Source organism: Scatophagus argus, chromosome 1, assembly GCF_020382885.2.
Source record: "Scatophagus argus isolate fScaArg1 chromosome 1, fScaArg1.pri, whole genome shotgun sequence".
NCBI classification, from domain to species: domain Eukaryota; kingdom Metazoa; phylum Chordata; class Actinopteri; family Scatophagidae; genus Scatophagus; species Scatophagus argus.
Genome location: NC_058493.1, coordinates 15912348 through 15924631, shown reverse-complemented (window position 1 = coordinate 15924631; position 12284 = coordinate 15912348). Strand labels below are relative to the sequence as shown.

At 40.0% G+C, this 12284-nt stretch overlaps 1 protein-coding gene across 2 annotated transcripts in view; it reads left to right on the top strand.

Annotated features, from left to right (window-relative positions):
• Window positions 1–12284, top strand: part of myo1ea (myosin IEa) — a 48100-nt gene that overhangs the window by 24975 nt on the left and 10841 nt on the right. For both annotated transcript variants that reach the window (XM_046386554.1, XM_046386545.1), the window contains exons 10-18: window positions 3022–3218; window positions 3348–3428; window positions 5225–5311; window positions 5402–5485; window positions 6842–7009; window positions 8008–8093; window positions 10361–10442; window positions 10652–10758; window positions 11962–12060. In XM_046386554.1, the coding sequence (XP_046242510.1) occupies window positions 3022–3218; window positions 3348–3428; window positions 5225–5311; window positions 5402–5485; window positions 6842–7009; window positions 8008–8093; window positions 10361–10442; window positions 10652–10758; window positions 11962–12060 (991 nt within the window). The remainder of the gene's footprint in view (window positions 1–3021; window positions 3219–3347; window positions 3429–5224; window positions 5312–5401; window positions 5486–6841; window positions 7010–8007; window positions 8094–10360; window positions 10443–10651; window positions 10759–11961; window positions 12061–12284) is intronic.

Here is a 12284-nt window from a genome sequence, read left to right as displayed (position 1 = left end):
TGCATCTAGACATCAGATGAAAACTAGGGGAATTGTTAGGGAATCACCAAAGTCAGCTCTAGTTCTGGTAATGAGGTTAAAGGCAATTGTGGTGGTGTTCAGGCTGATGCTGGATTGTGGTGAATTTCTTTTTTTTTTTTTTCATTGCGTTCTTGCATTTATGAATGTCTCCCTTCAGTGTCCTGAGCTGCCCTTCTCTGGTTGGTTATAGAGGATATTTCTCTCACCACTTTCACTCCCTTAAGTTTTACTGTGTTAATGCAGGGCTGCAGCCAGCTGTCTGCAGTAATCCAGGCCATGCTAGATTACCAGAAAAGAAAATGCTATTATTGAAGCGCTGGATATATTTCGTCAGAGACTAAAATTACCTGGAAAAATACTTCTCCTACTGTACCCTTGCCTATTGCCTTTTCCTAGTTCATTTTATTCTTTTTTCTCTCTCCTTCGTTTTCATGGTGTGTCTGCATGATGCAGATGAGAGAGCAGTTGCCAATGTACAAAGCCTTGGTCTGTTCTGTGCAGACGTAACAGCGGCATGCAATAATCTCTGCCTTTCCTGTTCCCTCCAGTCTCACTTACTGTGCAATCTAACAGCAGTGTGCTGCACAGATGCAGACCCCTGCTCCCCATATGAAACTTCACCAGCCAAGTTCATATAAACACCGACTTGCACTCAGCAGCAAGAGTCAGTGCGTCATCTCTTGTTGAATGAACTGTTGAGACTACTTATAGAATTATTTGGCTGGTTGGGCCAGTTAAAAGTAATTTGAGCCTGGCAGTGACGTACTGTTTTGTTAAAAAAACTATTTTAGGATCTTTTGCTCTTCAATAGAAGAACTATTTTTGGATTTGGTATGATGCAACCTTTGGAAACTTGGATATTCTGAGTAGAGTTTAAGATAACATTCTGTGGGTTTGAATAAGCCTTGTCTGTAACAGTTTTGTATGTTTCTAATGGTCCTGATCTAATGGATCTGAACTGGAGGGTCCATTGGGATGAGAATAATAACATTTTGGGAAATACAGTTTTTTGCAGTTATTTGAGAATATTGTTTCCACTCTCATGACTTGTGCTACAAACAGCAGCTGGGTACCTTAGCTTGGCATAAAGATGTCCACATAAAGATTTTATGTTAAGACAACATAAAGTTTTAACCCCTCAGTTTTTATGCCAGTGGTAGCCATATCTGGAAGACAATGTTTTTGTAGCTCCTTTGCAACAACACTTTTATTTGAAGCATCATAGTCCACCACAAACAAGTCCACACCTCATTGATTTTGCTGATATTGAGCTTCAGGTGATAGTTGTTGCACCATGTAACAAAGCTCTCTGTCAATCATTACATATATTATATGAGTCTGACAAACATTGATATAAACTCCAATTTGACTGGTGCGCCGAGGCATACAATCCTTGTTGTGCAGATTAAATAAATGTATTGTGTTAAATATCATGTTTTAGGGGTGCTTTTGAACCAATCTCGCTGTTTCCCCCTGTTTCCAGTACTAAGCTAACTGGATGCTGGCTGTAGAGTTATATTTAGGGTATGGATATAAAAGTGTAATCAATCTTCTCATGTACCTTTTTGTGTAAAATCCCAGAGTGTCTAACTATTCCTTAAAAAACTGTTGGGCGACCCAGGCTCAAATAATATTAAAGAATAATCTCACAACACACCACAGATGGAGCTTTTAATAAGTCCATCTTTCTCAAAACGAAGTGAATATTTTGATGTTTTTTTTTTACCATAACATTTCTTGTGCCTCAGGTTTGCTTTATTTCTTTATGCTGATAAAGCTCCACACGTGAATTTAAACATGCAAATAACCAAAATTTTGTTAACCAAACATTAGCAGAGTCAGTAATGTAGAAGTGAATCATTGTATTTGTCATGTCGTAAGTGACGCTGCATGCTTCAGAACCCTCTATCCTGACAACACTCCCACCTATTCCTCTTATTGTCCACTGCCACTTTGCCTAACAAATTTCCTGCAGGGGAACTTGAACATATTGTTCCCAATGTGTACATACAAAGCCTCCAAGCTGTGTAATCCATACTTTTCTTGCTGACCACAAAGACTGGCTTTTCCTCATTATTTAAGCAGGCGTATGGTCAGTCACACCCTTATGTCCCATAAGGGGAGCTACTGCAGTGGTCTTATGCATTCCCAGACACAGTGATTCTGCAGGCCTGAGAGCCATTTCCTTTCAGGGGAAGTGAGTCACTATAATAAGGCAGGGAGGGACTCTCAGGGGAGAATATCAATGCCAGGTCGGGACGAACGATCTGTGGTGTTCTCAACACTCTTTTGTTATTTTTCTTTTAAGGGTTAGCTTGGTTATTCTATTTTGCATTCAGCTATAATTCAAAGCTCATCTGCACTGAATTCTCTCCAGAGGATGTTTTGTTTCTGTTTAGCCACAAAATTGCCCCCCATTTCTGTGGCTTTACACCACAATCACATGCGTTGTTATTATTGGTAGAAGCTTTTCTGATTTGTGAGGCTTAATCACCGATTTATATGAGTAAATGCAGGCAGAAAGCACATTAGAGCACTGGATTTGCACTGGTTCTTTCTGATATGCAAAGGTTACATGAGGCCGCCGTTTGAACCAATGCAGCCCTGCATGTTGATTTGCATACTGGTTTTTCAGAGAAATGACTCTGTTGTTTTCAGGACCCATTACTAGCATGCAGCTTGATTTCCAAGTTTGTCACGGGAATATTCAAAACTTTTATATTCATTATCGATTGATCAGCAAATTAATTTAATTAATTTATTTATTTTATCTATAAATTCTCAGTTTTCCAGCATCCAAGGTGTTGTCACAAAATGTCTTGTTTTCTACAATCCAAAACCCAAGTACATTCAGTTTACTATTTCTTAAGACAAAGAAAAGCAGAGAATCATCGCATTTTACAAGCTGGTTTTGGTAAAAGTTGAAGACCAATTAAGTTTGGAAAATCAGCATTTTAAAAGTGCCCCGCCTCCTATTCTTTCTCTTCTCTCTTGTAACAGTTCTAGCTTTTCCTGCCTTTCTGCTTGGAATTGACCAGAACCGTCTGAAGGAGAAACTGACGAGCAGGAAGATGGACAGCAAGTGGGGAAATGCGGTGGAGTCCATCGATGTGACTCTGAACGTGGAGCAGGCTTGTTACACCCGTGATGCCCTCTCCAAAGCCCTGCATGCACGAGTGTTTGACTTTCTGGTTGAGGTATGACTGCTTGTGTCTGCAGTTTCAGATTTCAGTACATCTTTATAAATACAAAGCTATCACACGTATCGAAGCAGGGATAACCTATAATAAACCTTGATTTTGAAAACACAATACCTTTGATTTCAGTCCATCAACAAAGCCATGGTGAAAGATCATCAGGAGTTTAATATTGGAGTGCTGGACATATATGGGTTTGAAATTTTCCAGGTAAGTCTTTTTGGCTGTTTCACAGACTCATGCATGGCTGCTGGAATTGTAATCTGCAGCAACAAATAAATTAGTTTAGCAGGTATTAAGTTTAAACGTTTAAACAGATTAAACACAAAGGATAAGACTAACTGATAAAGTATGTGGATTAAGTTCTTTCTGCTGATTGAGACAGCAGACCTCAACATGCTTTTCTAATCTCATTACTTGTTTGTTTAATTTTAAGTCCTCAACTTATTGATAGGATTCAGCAAACTAAATTGAAGTGTTTTTCTGTTATTTTGGTTTGGAAGAGCTCTAGATTGCTAACACTGAGTGTGGATTATTAATGTATACTGTGGCACTGTGAACAGTTTGTAATTAACTCCACCAGCTCTGTCTGACTTTTAGTTTGAAGGTTTTCTCTTTGTATACACAATGTAAAGGTCAGCTGAGGTGTTAGGCAGGAGGTTGCCACCATACATATGTGTCAAACTCATGGCCCGCGGGCCACATCCGGCCCAGCGTGTAATTATATCCGACCCATGAGCTCATTTCATATAGATCTTTTATTATTGTTACTAATGGGCCGCCAATATGAAGCGCTGATAACACACAAACTACAGATCCCATAATGCAGCGCAACTGCCGCTTTGCCTTACTGTTGGCTACCTGGGAACATTCCCGCGTCAATCAAGTCGAGCTCTATTGCCGTATAGAACCGAGGCTGTTGATTTTGTTGGCCTAGCTTACTCTTTTATGATTATTTTCAACACAACAACAACGTCTCTACTTGCGCAATTAGCGCACTGCTCTCTCCTGTCGGAAAGCGGTCACGACACGCCCATCTGTGCCATCACGGGCTCGAAAGGGTGATGTAACGAAGTGGGAAAGCCGCAATGCATTGTGGGCTTTACAGGCAACTGAAAAGTGTGTTTACGCCGGCTGCGTGCGTGATGCTGCTCTCGCGTTCTGTTGTTTTGTTTCAACAAGTTAAAACATGGTGCCTGAGTGCTGTGTCGTTCACTGCCACATGATCGCTTCGGTAAAACAACGATCGGGTCAGTTTTTTTTTCATTTCCTATGTGCAAACAAAGCCAAGGACCTCGGATCTGTGAGCTAGCGAGGAGACGCCGAATGGACTGAGTTATCTCTTCATCTGCTACTTGTTCATATGGCGACAAACACCAGGCCTACAAAGAAAGTTAATTAAACTATGCCTGATGGTGATAATGAATATTGTAGTTCACTAGCAATATATGAAACTGTATTCCAACTACTTTAATTGAGCCATAAGAAGTCCTCTGTGAGATCATGTGCCATTTACTCAAGCAATAATGTCTTGCAAGTCAGTTTATTACAAACATTCTTGAGAGAAAAGCCCTTTTTTTCAAGTTTTGTTGCGGCATGTTCGTATTTCTAACTTGTTTTGACAGGAGATTTTATTATATATATATGCATATAAATGAATTTTCTTCAATTAACCTTGTGTCATTGGTGATATATATATATATATATATATTAATTTATTTTATTTATTTTGGAATGATATTCCTGTCTGGTTTTATTCTGTATGTTTAAAAATGTGTTCAGCATGTTCACTTGAGATCAGCCCGCAATCTAAAATGTGCTTTGAGTTTTGGCCCCCTGTGCAACTGAGTTTGACACCCCTGGTCTAGTAGATGTGCTCCACAATAGGTCCATTCTTTTAATAGCTCCCAATTCAGACAAATCCTAGGGAACTTAAAATATATCCATAAAGATAAACCTCACTTAGCCTGTATAGATTTTATTAACAGTGCTGTCTTTTTCACCAGAAAAATGGATTTGAACAGTTCTGTATCAACTTTGTGAATGAGAAACTGCAGCAGATATTCATTGAGCTGACTCTGAAGGCAGAGCAGGTAAAGTTCCTCCACATCCTTCTTCTGCATTTGGTATCGTTATATGTTTGATGCTGTGACGCTGATCTCTGGTCATGTCTCTCTTTGTAGGAGGAATATGTGCAGGAGGGCATCAAGTGGACTCAGATTGACTACTTCAATAACAAGATTGTCTGTGATCTCATCGAGAGCAAAGTAAGTGAACCATGTATAAAAAAAATGAAGTAAACATACTTGAAATTACCACCAAGGCTGCACAAAAAAATGTATTATTCTGGTAATAAAAAACATCAAGACAAATGTGGATAGAGCTGAAACAATGAATCAGTTAGTTGATAATCAGAAAATGGATCAGCAACCAGTCAGTCAAAAATTATTTTTCAAGCACATTCTCATATATTCTTTAGTTTGAGCCTCTCAAATGTGAGGTTTTACAGGTTTAATGTGTCATAGATGATAGTGACTTTACTGTGATAGTAAACATCTTCGGGTTCTGAACTGTTGGTCGAAGTTGGGAAGTTGCAATGGGCACATTTCAACAATTTTATCTCGTTTTAAAAAACAAAAAGACTAACTGGTTTATTAAGAAAGTAACTGGAACAACAACAACAGCAATAATGATAATGTTAATTAGAATAATCATTCATTTCAGCTCTACTCCTGGGCTACTTGTGCCAGACTTTTCTGCTGTTCGTTGGGAAATATGTTTTTACAAATGGCTTAATTTTTAAGTACAGTTTTATTGAGCTGTTAATTTATAAACACATTATCATTATTCACTGTCAGTTTACAATGACAACAAACTTGGATATGAGCTTTTTTAAATGGTGACTTTTATTGTCCTCACATTGTAAGCTGAGTTGCAAACCACTGCCATGCTTCTGCTCCACTGGCATGACTTGCAGCTTAATATCCTCCAAAGTGCCGACATGCCTTTTAATTTGATTTATCTGTCCCACTGAGAGGACTAATCCATGAAATCTACAACAAGGGCTTTAAAACAAGCCTCCATCTGAGAGGAGCAGGGGATCTGACAGCTCAGCTCTTTACACCAGACCCACTTTAGTTAATCCAGTGACAACTTTACATGTTTCCTTTTAACAGAGGTGTGAGTTCTCCGAGTTAGAGACTCTGTTACCACTGCGCAAACTGGAGGCCTCTGATTAACTTAGGGTATTAATGGAGACAAAAGGCGCAGTGTGTGAGACTAAAGTTTCAGAGAGGCTGAAGCTGCTCCATTGTTTTTTGTTATAGATTATGCAGTTAATAACTTTTATTGCTTTCACATCTCCTTTAGATGCTTAGTTGAGGTCAAACAGTGGAGATTCTTGATATGTGTGTGTATAACAATTTTACATTAAGATATATAGGAACATACAATTTGTTCTGAAGGCAATTTCAGTGAAACATTTCATTATGTCACAAGGTTCACAGTTTTTGTGACAAGTACGCAGTCAGCTTCAGATTTTATTAAATCCCAGGCAGTAACTTTTTGCTGAGTTGTGCAGCCAGTGATGATATCAATGTGAAATATTTTTATTGTGATCTCAGAATCCTCCTGGCATTATGTGCATCCTGGATGATGTGTGCGCCACCATGCACGCAGTGGGCGAGGGCGCCGACCAGACGATGCTGCAGAAGCTCAGAGTCCAGATCAACTCTCACGAACACTTCAACAGCTGGAACCAGGGCTTCATCATCCACCACTACGCTGGCAAGGTCAGCCTGGGTGCACTGAACTCTGAAAGCAGAGTTTGGTCACGTTGTTTTTTCATCCTAACAGCTGATGTTATCTTAGTCATTTGCATCTCATATAAAGTTTAAGCATACTCATATTTTTTTACATTTACTGATGATTTTATACCTCATCTCAGAAAAACAGAAACATAACCACATTCAGTAGGAGCTTTACTGCGACCTGCATACACTTGTCTTTGCCATGGTTTATTCTGAAAACGATCACGGGATGCATACAGAGAGCTGACTGCAACTTCTCGGAATACAAAGTTATTAAAATGTCATTTTTTTATGATGTTGGTAGTGGAGCTGTTCCTGTTTCTCCCCACTCGTCTGATCTGCCATAAATACCACTTCTGCAGCTGGTACTTTAATTCTGTAGTCAGTGTCGTCATCTTCGTCCTTTAAAGTTTTTCCCTCCTGAACTAACACCCCCCCTTTCTTCACCTATTTATGGTTGCAGTCCCTCCCCTTATGTAACAGTGTCTAACTACGTCATACGTGTTAATCAGCCTTATTTAGTTTGTACATTACAGTTCATCAGACATTTTTTTTAACATTCTGGTGGTCTGGGTCGGGGTTGTCCTGTGTCATTCTCCAGATGTGTGGTGGCCTTAGCCTGGCACACATTCCGTAGGCTTAATGAGCCATGCCATAAAGACTTGAGGGGCTCCCATGACCGGGCTCAAAACATTACTCCAGTCTCGGCCCACAGTATGGCAGGAGTAACGGCGTTTAATTTATATTCTTTCAAACCACTGCCGGTTTTATAAGGCAACTAATCCCAAGAGGTGTAAAGCTTGGATCTAAACCCCCTCATTTTCTTTCCCCATAAAATTTAAGCCATTGACTGGTCAGAATATCAGTCACACTTTTTATTTTCACACAGGTGTCATCTTTCATTTTGTTGGCAGTTTCAAACAGTTTAGCTTAATCTTCTTTGGTAATTATTATGGCTCTTCTGTATGTCTCTCCTCCAGGTGTCTTATGATGCCGAGGGTTTCTGCGAGAGGAACCGAGACGTCCTTTTTACTGACCTCATTGAGTTGATGCAGAGCAGCGAAATGTAAGTAATACTTATTTGCACATTGCACCGACATGTGGCGAGGATTTCAATGGTGCTCACTGAAAGGAGTTCTCTATTGTGATGCATATGGTTATAATTGAACACGTCTGAATGAGCGCCTCAGATGTTCCAGTGCATCTGGAAATTGGCGGGACGTAGCAGAAGTGTGCAGGGCTGGGTTATGTCATGGCCTCTGCCCTGAATCACGTCTGGCGGCTGTCCAGGACCCATCCAGTCTTGCTTTACAAGTGCAGACTCCCTGTGGGGCTGCGCTGTAGAGTCTGGTCCCCCTGTGTTTTGGCTTCTTGGGCTTTCTTTGTGCTAAAGTGGCCATCTGTGCAAACAGCTTGCATTGTCTGTGTAACCCCTGCAGGCCTCAGCCACTGCTTGCCCTCTTTTGTGTGAACGTTTTGTGAGGCATGAAGAGAGGTTATGTCAAAATCCCATTCAGACACTCGCTGGAAAACATGCACATACGCTTTACATCACATGCAGTCACACAAACATATATACAAGGATTGATAAAAGAGCTTGGCACGGTCACACATAAGGGAAGCCTGAGAGGGAAGGAAGCAGACTCATTCCTGGGAGCAGCAGGGTCTAAATAGAGAAGAAAGGACTGACCAGTATTGTCAGCTGGACAGTATTAGCCGACTTCTGGTCTATTTGTACACATAACCTGCTGATCCTTTCTTCTTTGTCCGTAGCTCCAGTCAGATGTTTAAAACCAAACAAATACTGATGTGAGAGAAAGCCAGGAAGGGGATGGAATTAATAAAACAATAATAATAAAATGTAAAAGCACAGAGATAACAATAAAATAATAATCACCAAGAGTGGCGATGTAAACAGTATGAGAGGAATCAAATGCAAAGCAGCTTTACACCAGGCCTGACAGTCACTGAGTTTTTATGTGAATTTTCAAAGCAAGAACAGCCGACACAGTTCAAAAGGAGCCCTGTGCATGCCCGCCTGAATGACAGATGTGCTGATTACAAAATAAAATGTCTTGAAGATGACTTGACATTATATTTTGCTTTTCATTCAAAAGATAAACCTGGCAAGTCTCTTGAAAGTGTAACCTTTAAATAAGCCATTTAAAATGTTAAATTTACAGCATAACTGCAAAGAAAAACTACAAGACATCGTCGTTAATTTCAATTTACAGCTCTTATTAAAATGTTGGCGTCATTCGAACTCAAGGGAGAGACTCTACTCTGTCTTAAAAGTGGGTGTAGTACTTTAGTGCACCGTTCTGAAATGCAAGCATGTGAGATCTGAGTAGGAACCAAAAGTCCAAATTGATGAGATACTAAATCATTATCATGAATGGCAACACTGTGACTCGATCCACAGCTGCAGATGCCTTTAAATGAACCTTTGTCACAGTTAACTCTCCCCCCACACCCACACACACACACATTTTCTTCTCTTCTGCCATACTTATATATATATTACAATATATTAAATTCCATGAAAAAAACTGTAGTGTGTTGATATCTGTGAAAGACGCTCTAAAGAGTACAAACCTGAGCCACTTTCCTGTATGATATCCCTGAAATCAGATGAGTGTCTTCTGTCGTCAGTTGAGAGAAATCTGAGGAAACTTGATAAATTCTAAGTTTATGAGTAAACAAAAAATGTTATAACCCCAGTGTAGGTCAGCACTGATTGGTTCTAATATGTTGTTATTGTCTGTATATTCAAGATTAATGTGAAGTTTACTGGATCTCAGTAATATTGTTTTGTTTCTTTCTCAGGATTTTCAAGATGTGCATATGCATATTTTACCTCCTTTATTTAAATAAATGTTACCAAATGCTAGATTAAATAAACACACACTCCACAATGGACATTTTACAGACACTGTCAGCTGTCTGTTCTGTGCTGCAAGGGACAAATGACTTACAAACTACGGTAGATTTTTTTGACATTCATCCTTATTATTAATTAAGTATTAAGGAAGATTTTAATCAATTATTTTTACACAATCAGACATGTTGTCTTATACCAGCATTTAGTTGTCTGTGCTGCAGTGACTTTGGGAGATTTGCTTCACAGAAAGGTGTTTGATCCCCCCCACACACACACACACAGAGCTTCCCAAGTGGTTCAGGAATTTAAACCAGTGACCTTAGTGAAAGGTCCTTGGTTCTTTAATTATTAACTGCATTTTTGTCTTTGGCTGCCAGGGAAACACCACATTATTTTCAGGTTTATAACACATTTGTTTTTGTTCATACAAGCTCTCTTTTGTCCTCTAACAGCACCTTCATCAGAGCACTGTTTCCAGAAAACCTCAACGCTGACAAGAAGGGTCGGCCCACGACTGCGGGAAGCAAAATAAAGGTGTGTGTTCAGCATTCGGTGTGGTGTGTACCTCTTCTTTATCAGGGTGTGGGAAAAGGCCTCTGAAAAGAAAGATAACATGTGTGTTTGCTGTCCTTCAGCCTTCAGTCAGTAAAGTGCCTGTAATTCAGTGCCAGCATTTTTGTGTTTTCAAGAGCTTGACATCATTATCAGCTTTTTTTTAGCTTTTCTCTGACTCCATCCTTTAGAGACAAGCCAATGATCTGGTGAGCACACTGATGAAATGTACTCCGCACTACATCCGCTGCATCAAACCCAACGAAACCAAGAAGCCCAGAGACTGGGAAGAGAGCCGGTAAGTGACTCAGTCAGTCCCGAACAGAACCGAAAAAGACACATTTATCGAGTGACTTACTCGAGATATATAAACAAGAGTGAAAAGCTAAAAAAAAAAATCTAACTGGAGCAGGAAATAAATTCAGACCAGGTACGTTTGAGAAAAAATGCCAAATATACAGATGCACTCAAAAGGATTGCAACGACTGCACTTTTATTCTGGTTGTGCCCCCCCGCCCCTGATGAATGCCAAAAACACCATAAAGTGGTGTAACATTCAGCGTACATATCGTTCATCATGAGCAATTATATTTTATACAACCTCTCTTTGATTTAAGTCCAAAATTTCACTTTAATGAAGGCAGGCCCCCCGTCTTTAACTATTCTCACACAAAAGGTAAACATTCGATCATTGTTCTGATGTGTGCTGCCTGCCTCCACCCGTTTTGAGATTTGTTTGGGGTTTTTTTTTTTACTCTTTTTTGGATGTCCTCTGTCCATTTGAAGACACGAGTCATGTGAGTTGCGTTTCACACGCCTCCCCTTCCCCTCTTTCTGCCTTTGTCTCAGTTTCCCGCTCTTTCTTCCCTACTCACAGGCTTTGGGCACTACATGTTCAGCTGCAGAGTGCTGCTGTATTGTTCAGAGCCTCTGACCTTCCTGTTTTGAGTCGGACGCTGGGTGGCTCATTAATTAGCACCGGAACTGCTGTTCTCACAGGAAGTCTGAGTGAACTAAGTAGTGCTGTTCTCTGTTTGAGGAAAAAGTTAGCCAAGTGCAGCTGTTTTGCATACAATGACCTGTGATTATCTCTTCCACTAATGGAGCCGGTGCCTCATGTGCTGTTGACCTGGTAAAAAGTATTTTAGTTAAAGCTGATTGTAGATGTAACCTGGTTGTATGTAAAAATCAAATTAAATTAAGAAGTTTATTCCATGGTATAGTCACTCGTTGCGGCTTTCTTCACACACTTGACAAAGGCATTTAAAAAAAAAAGTATAATATAATATCCCATTCACAGGGGCCAGTGGTCAGCCTGTATAAATGTACTGTGTTTTACTCCGATTTAAACCTGAAGTGATTTGTCAGTCAACATATAATCAATCTTATGGATACGATTATACGATTCATCGGTCAAGTCATTTTGAAGGCAAAATGCCCATGAACAGAAAGACGTTTGTTGGCTTCATTCTAATGTGGATCCTGGGTTTTCTGTCTTAAGAGTAAAGCATCAAGTGGAGTACCTGGGTCTGAAGGAAAACATCAGGGTGAGGCGTGCTGGCTATGCCTACCGCAGAGTCTTCAGGAAGTTCCTCAACAGGTAACGCGACTCACACTCACAGTGAGGTTGTATTATCTGTTTTTCAATGTGGTACCCCCGACATGAAATATTCCCAGCACCACACAGTGAGGCGTATAGATTGTTAATATCAGAAAATGAGAGTGTGTGTATTTCTGATTGGTCAACAGCCTGAGTTTTGGTAGTGGGACTGGATTTGGGAGAGCAAATGTTGGACAGATACAACATCAACATTAATACTGGCA